The sequence below is a fragment of the Homarus americanus genome, unplaced genomic scaffold (genome assembly GCF_018991925.1).
Source record: "Homarus americanus isolate GMGI-L3 unplaced genomic scaffold, GMGI_Hamer_2.0 scaffold56009, whole genome shotgun sequence".
NCBI classification, from domain to species: domain Eukaryota; kingdom Metazoa; phylum Arthropoda; class Malacostraca; order Decapoda; family Nephropidae; genus Homarus; species Homarus americanus.
The window spans coordinates 2,638,994-2,646,493 of NW_024739542.1; the positions used below are offsets into that span (position 1 = coordinate 2,638,994).

The following is a 7,500-nucleotide window of genomic DNA, read 5'->3' on the forward strand; positions in this document are numbered from 1 at the left end:
TCGCGAACACTTGACCTGACCTTTACGGGAGTGTTCAGTCGAAAGAAAAATATATGGCAACATCTTCAGATTTAAATAATAACGAAAAGACTCGAAAATGGCGAAATCGATATATCAAGATTATAAAGCAATTGTTAACGAAGCAATATGAAACAATAACGAAATATTTATAGTCATAGTAACTCATAAAACATTATAACAAATGCATTATGACCATGACACAGAGTAGTTGCCAACAGAACCACGATCATAATTAACCAATAGTGAGGTAAACGTGATCGATAATAAACAAAAACTCTTACATTTCGTTCAGTAAACCAATAATCATGATAACACTTCATTTGTAACTTCTTCCTTTTTTCGTATATTTTAGTCTACGTTATTGATTCGTCACCAACAATTCTTTTATTTATTTCCTGTTTAAAAGTAATCATGGAGTATCTCTGTCAATCAGTAAATGGAGGAAGAACTTTTCTGTTAAATTGAGCTTCGGAGAATGTTTGTGTGTTGGACTTTTCCGTCAGAGTGAATGTTTGGTTGATCTTTTTTTTTTTTCAACTCTGACTTTTATTTTGTGACGTGACATCAGTTCCTCAAGTTACTGTACCCATGCTAAACACTTTCGGGTCTAATTGATTCTCTGTAAGATGTTTTACTTTATTTATGTTTTATTGTTCGTTACCTCACACATTTTAAACCTTTTATGACCCCCCAGAGCCGCCAGGAGTACCTGTGTTTGAGGGGAATCTCCGGAGAGAGGTCGTCGCTGGCACTACTCTGGACGTGACCTGTACAACTGTAGGAGGACACCCGCCACCCACCATGAGGTAGGAAAAAGCTCACTCTGTCTGTCTGTCTGTCTGTCTGTCTGTATGTCTGTCTGTCTGTAATTCTCCGAAACAGACACTGTACTTGCATATCTGGATCTCATGATTGTTAAATGTGTTTCAAAGATCACAACTCTGTCATGGGAATTGGCGACGTTTCAGGAGTCATAACTGGTCACGGAAATATTACTGACAGAGGAGGTCATCAAGGAGGTTCAGGATCATGGTCAGGTCGTCACAGGGGATTAACCACCTGATACTCGTTCAGGAATTGAGGAATATTCAAGAATGTTAAGAAGAGGGAAACATGGTGAAGGATTATGGGCGGGAGAGTCTTGAGGGCGGTGCGTGTGTTCTACTAAGTAGGCGTAAATGTTTTAATCCTTCAAAGGAAGTCCCTGAAATTCTAGTTCAAAGGAGAGAGAGAGAGATCCTAAAATTTGTTCTTTGACACTTCATTAACTAAGACTTTGATCGTCTACCTGTGTCTATCTCTTGAACTACGGGCTACGTGGATAGTTATACTTACTATGAAGATAAAATAAATGTAAGTGATCCTTCATGGAACATTTTATATATCGTCAAGCCAGTTTTATCAGAGTTAATTAAAGGATATGTTGTTTGATGGTGTTGATATAGTCACAGTTTTGAGGCAGGAACACCGCCCTCATGACAGTCGCAACTTACAAGGTGTAGTAATACCCAGTAGACGTCACACCTCACAAAGACAGACGTTGTAGCTGGGCTGAATAGTCTTCTAGAGACAAAAAATAGGCCAATTTTTCTAAACTATTCATTCTCGACATATAAGTATAATTAATGGGAAAAGTAATATAAATTCTTGTTTCTTACTTTTTAATTGTTTCCTGAAGAAATATATGCTTGTGTACATATAAAATAAACATATTTCTCACCAGATAAAATCATTAAAATGTTTCCCATTTCAATATATTTGCAAGATACGCTCTAGTTAATTAAAACAAAAATAACAATAGCCAATGGCCTCCAGCAACAAACAATAGTAAATTGAGATTTTTTATTTATTTTTTTGTAATACCTGTGAATAACTTCAACAAGTAAGGTAGCAGCAGCTGTTATTTTAGTTCATGCTTTTTAAATAAATGTTCTCCGTTAATTGTCGGTTCTTAGGACAGACAGACAGATAGATAGATAGATAGATAGATAGATAGATAGATATTTAGATAGATAGATAGATAGATAGATAGATAGATAGATAGATAGATAGATGGAGAGATAGATAGATAGATAGATAGATATATAGATAGATAGATAGATATTTAGATAGATAGATAGATAGATTGATTTTTAGATAGAAAGTTAGATAGATAGATAGATAGATAGATAGATAGATTTTTAGATAGAAAGATAGATAGATAGATAGATAGCTTAAGCAAAGGACCCTCCTGAATTAAGCACCTAACACCTTGACAGTTTGAACGCTTTCACCTTGAACTATAACATGATACCAAACAAAACATTCATTTAAAATTGACTCCAGATATATATATATATATATATATATATATATATATATATATATATATATATATATATATATATATATATATATATATATATATATATATATATATATATATATATATATATATATATATATATCCTGTACATCATAAAGTACCAATATATTAACTTTCATATTTCAATCACTAAATGTGGAAATAATTCTAAGTCTTGCACAATACACCTGAGGTAAAATCCGGGAGTGGATATGTCAGTCATTTGAACGATGAGGTGAAGTGAACGGCAGAGTAGCAAAAGAAAGTAATAGGTGGAATGAGAGAGAGAGAGAGAGAGAGAGAGAGAGAGAGAGAGAGAGAGAGAGAGAGAGAGAGAGATTGGATTCTTGAGCCTATGAATAGTGAATTTATTATTATTTTATTTTTATTAGCACTATCTCCCTTATATCCTAATGACTACATAAGATTAATTATACGTTATATTGATAAAATTACCTTTTTTTATTGAATCTTTTTTATTAGCAAACTACCGAGAGAGTTAAGTTATAGGAATAGTGGACCTTTAATAATATATTGAGAATTCACAGCTGCAAGTATTTCATTATTCACACAGAATTTCTGACTGGGTCATGTAGGCTACCAGTTGGAGCTGAATGTGTCGTTTCTATGTAGATGTTAAATATATGCATAATTATATAACTCATAAATGGGTTATATAGTACAGAGTCATAAATATGTTTTATACCTCACGGATCAAGTGAGTTAATTAAATATGACCAGGGAAGTTTTTTTTTTTTCATAATAATAAAGTGGTGGAGTTTAGACCAAAGGAAGGAGGGCCAACTAATTCGTGGGTTTCAAACACTTTCACTTAACGTATGAGTTTAACAGTTTAATCATCTAATTTTCTTTATTCTTCTTAATTCTTCTTTTTATTTTATCTCTCTATTAAACTTTTATGAATTATCGTCTTTTGTCTTCAACTTTAAATTCTTAACACATTATACTCACCTGTCCTCACACTAATTATTATGCTTCCCCTTATGACGTCATTATCTTACCTGTTCTCATACCTGGACCTCACACCTCATGATTCATCTCCTGTCATAGTCCTCACTACCTCACCTGTCCTCATAAACCACACCTTAACCACCTGTCATTTCACTAATATTAAGCCTCATATATTTCCATTAATCATCATCACTGTTACACTAAAAAAAAATATACAGGTATAAATTTTGTAATGAGGAAGACTTTTTGGTATTGTCTTACTGTATATTATTCAAAGTCATTGCTGTATTTCACTATTATTCTCTTCCGTATTGCATTTTAATCCTTAATTTCTCGTTATTATAATTTGCAGAGATGTATTTTATGGAGTAATGTATTTCTTGTAGTCTAGATTTTGTAGTGGTTTATTTTGTTCTGTAAAGTAGTGCATTTTGTTCCACTGTATCCTGTCAAAGTACATTAATTATTGCCTTTCATTCTCTTGCAATTGTCTCCTGTATCATTTATTCCGCTGTATTTTGTTTAGTATTGGTGGTAATTCACTGTATTACCTTTGTATTTTATTTTTTGTAGTTTTTTTTATAATTTGATGTTGGTGTTCTATTGTAATCTTGTATTTTGTTTTGTATTAGGCTGTACTGAATTGTGTTATACTAGCTAGACCGCATTGCACTGTTGTTGTATTGTGTTATAGTGTATTATGTTGTTATAGTGTATTGTGTTATAATGCACTGTGTTCTATTGTATTAACGTCAACTGTACTGCATTACATTGCATTTTGGTACAAGTCGTCGCATTTCATTCTGCATTCTGGTGCATTATACTGTACTGCGTCGTGTTGCGTTACATTGTTCTATTGCATTCCTCCGTAATATATTATGATGTGTAGCAACGAGGATATCACCCATGTATCTTAGAGAGAGAGAGAGAGAGAGAGAGAGAGAGAAGGCTCGAATCCCGAATATAACGCCAGGAATCCGATCCTTTGTAATAAAGTATTTAAGCGGGAATGAGATATTCAATTCACTTTACAATAAGATGGAGACTATGAACCGGCTGTCTCTAAACCTCCTCCTCCCATTCATCAATTCACCTCTGGCTAATCACCACGTTACCTGTGTGATTTATAATTCGTTTTCCTGGTCAATTCTTCGTAATTTTGGGATGATTTCTACTTTATATTAAAAAGTTCAATTAATTCCTATCTATTTTTATTTCTAATTATATTTTATCATTATTTTCACTACGTTTATTTTTGTTCCATTTAAAGTTTATCAGGTTATTAGTGTAACTGGTGAGTGAACAAAGATCTAAGTAATTATCTCTGCAGTTATCAATCTCGTGCTAATTATCTGATTATCACCTTGGACTCTAATTACTCAGCCTAATTACTTGAACCATCTTAAAAGACTTATGTTTATTTGACGATTTAACTTAATTGATTCATAATAACTGAGGTTCTCGTTCCTCTTAAAAATATATCATGATAAAATATTTTCTCTGTTACATTTTACTCAGAAATTTATTCATTTTTCATTAATATTTTTCGTTATTTGTAAATTTTAAATTTTCCGAATTTATAAACTGAATCATTATATTTATACTTTTAATATCTTCAGAAAATATTAATAAATGTGATTATTTTTATCCCTTGATTTTTATTTTAACTGTGGTTTCCTTTGTTCATATACGACCTGATCATCATCTTATTTTTAACTCAGCTTATGTTTGATTGTACTGTTATTTTATCTAGTTTTCAGTTTATTTAGTAATTTGCTCATTCTTCCTCAATTCTCCTTTTTATCTGTTTTTTTTTATCTCATCACCTTTTTAATCCACTAATTCATCCACTTTATATCCTTTATGTATCCTTCCATCCTATTACTTTTACAACACATTATGCACTCACCCAGTAACTTCCTCTCCACGGCAGGATCTATAAGGAGGCGGAGGCAACCCTGACTGACCTGCGGCGTGAGGGTAACCTGACGAGGGCGCGGGCTGAGGTGAGAGTGGCACCTGAGGATAACGGCGCCAAACTTACCTGTGAAGCCAGCTCGTCTCCACAGACTACCCCGGTCTCCACGTCCTCCACCCTCACCGTTCTGTGTAAGACTTTGGCTGTGAATAACACCTCTTCTTCACCTCCGTACACACACACACACACACACACACGTACGTTAAAAGTGTCACATGATGTAGGTTTAGTGTCCTCTGGTAAGGTACAGGAGCAGTGAGGGGAGCTACTTAAGTGACTCAATATACCTTAATAGCTCTTATTAATATAACTCACTCTGAGATGTTTGGTCTGGCTAGGAGCTATTTACGACGGTGTAGGTTCATTTACTTTAATTCAACACAACAAAATAGGAGCGAGTTTAAGTACAAGCTGCTTCATGTGTGTTACTCAAGTGTTGGTCAGGATTTTGATAGGTTTTTAAATACGATAGTTAGCCAAATGTCCAGCAATCCTGACTGATTTACTGACAGTCTGTACAGTAGTTTCACTCACCCCTTCCCTCTATCCTCTTTTATTACACTCAATGACTGTTGCTCACTCGCTGCCCGTTTGGTCATGGTCAACAAAGACATTCTCTCAGTGCAAAACCGAATGACCTTCTGTAATAACAAAGAAAGACTAAAGTAAATACATCATCATTTTCAACCAAATCTTTATATGGGTTGATCAATTTGTTCAACGTTCCTCTTGCAATAGTTTTTTTCGTTCCCTAAATTATGGCACTACTTACGATATCTGTTGGTCGTGGGGTAAGTAGATACGAGGGAGATAATTCAACAGAACAGACTTCATTGATGGTGGTATCGTGTCCCAAAGAGATGGCAGGTGGCAGGAGGACGCCCCCCTCCCCCCCATCTCCCTCCTGCCTCTCCATATTAGTTAGTGTCGGATTCACAATGTTACCTGACGTAAGGGTTATTCAAGAAGGACATTATTGATTAAATCTTAGTATAGAGTAAGCAAAAAAACACACACATTTCGTTAGATCTCATTCCATTATGCAGTCTTATTTGCATTTTCAGGAAGTGCATGGAGCCACGTCATGCATTAGTATGTTAAGCTTGGCATCGGTCATTAAACAAGACTTAACACTCAGAGTCTGTCCCAGCTTTTCATGGATAGTTTTAAAAGTTAAATAAATGTCATAAATCAGGATGAAGTTTGCCTCTGTTTCTCTCATGACATAAATCACGTCCAAGTTCCCTCAGGTCTCTCCACACACACACACACACACACACACACACACACACACACACACACACACACACACACACACACACACACACACACACACACACACACACACACACACACACACCTTTTCAATCCTGTGAACAAAGACGTATGAGCATGCAATTTAAAGTAGCTGTTTTGTAAGCTATGACCACACACCGTCACCTCCACTGCCTCACACCTTCTCTCTTCCATCCAACAAACGCAGACAGTGAGGGAGTGGTGACCCGTCTAGTGTCATATTTTTCTGAACAGACAGATAGTGAACATTATAACATTACGTTGTTTTGTTTAGTTTCTTTAGGAAATTATAGATTATTGGTGAGTAGTATATATCAACAGCTTTATTATCAGCTTAATATAGGTTTTTTTCCTAGTGTTTCACCATCCTTTAATATAGCTTTAAGACTAATTCATATCATATTTTTTAAAACTATTGTTCGTCCTTCCCCCCCCAAAAAAAAATTCTCGTTTTTATTTTTTAACTGAGAGTGAATCCATCTTTTTGTGAAATATAATTATATCAGATACCTGGCAGTGCTTTGGCAGGTGATAAATGTGCAATACGTTACATGATGAGAGAGAGAAAGAGAGAGAGAGAGAGAGAGAGAGAGAGAGAGAGAGAGAGAGAGAGAGAGAGAGAGAGAGAGAGAGAGAATACAATTTATTTTTATTTCCATTTGGACTAACATGCCAAGACTTTAATCAATCTCCAACTCCCCTGAACTTATCGTCCTTCGTTAAACAACTGGGTGACAATATGTTCTAATTAACACTATACCCCGACCTCCTCCTCACATCCTGGTATAGTTCCCTAAGACACGTCCCATGTCTAGATAATCAGATCAGATGTGTGTGTGTGTGTGTGTGTGTGTGTGTGTGTGTGTGTGTGCTGTAACCTGGCGGATGT

General features: G+C 35.0%; 1 protein-coding gene across 1 annotated transcript in view; it reads left to right on the top strand.

Annotated features, from left to right (window-relative positions):
• Nucleotides 1–7,500, top strand: part of LOC121874860 (nephrin-like) — a 148,148-nt gene that overhangs the window by 77,855 nt on the left and 62,793 nt on the right. Inside the window, exons 8-9 of the mRNA XM_042379150.1 lie at nucleotides 716–827; nucleotides 5,271–5,446. Of these exons, the coding sequence (XP_042235084.1) occupies nucleotides 716–827; nucleotides 5,271–5,446 (288 nt within the window). The remainder of the gene's footprint in view (nucleotides 1–715; nucleotides 828–5,270; nucleotides 5,447–7,500) is intronic.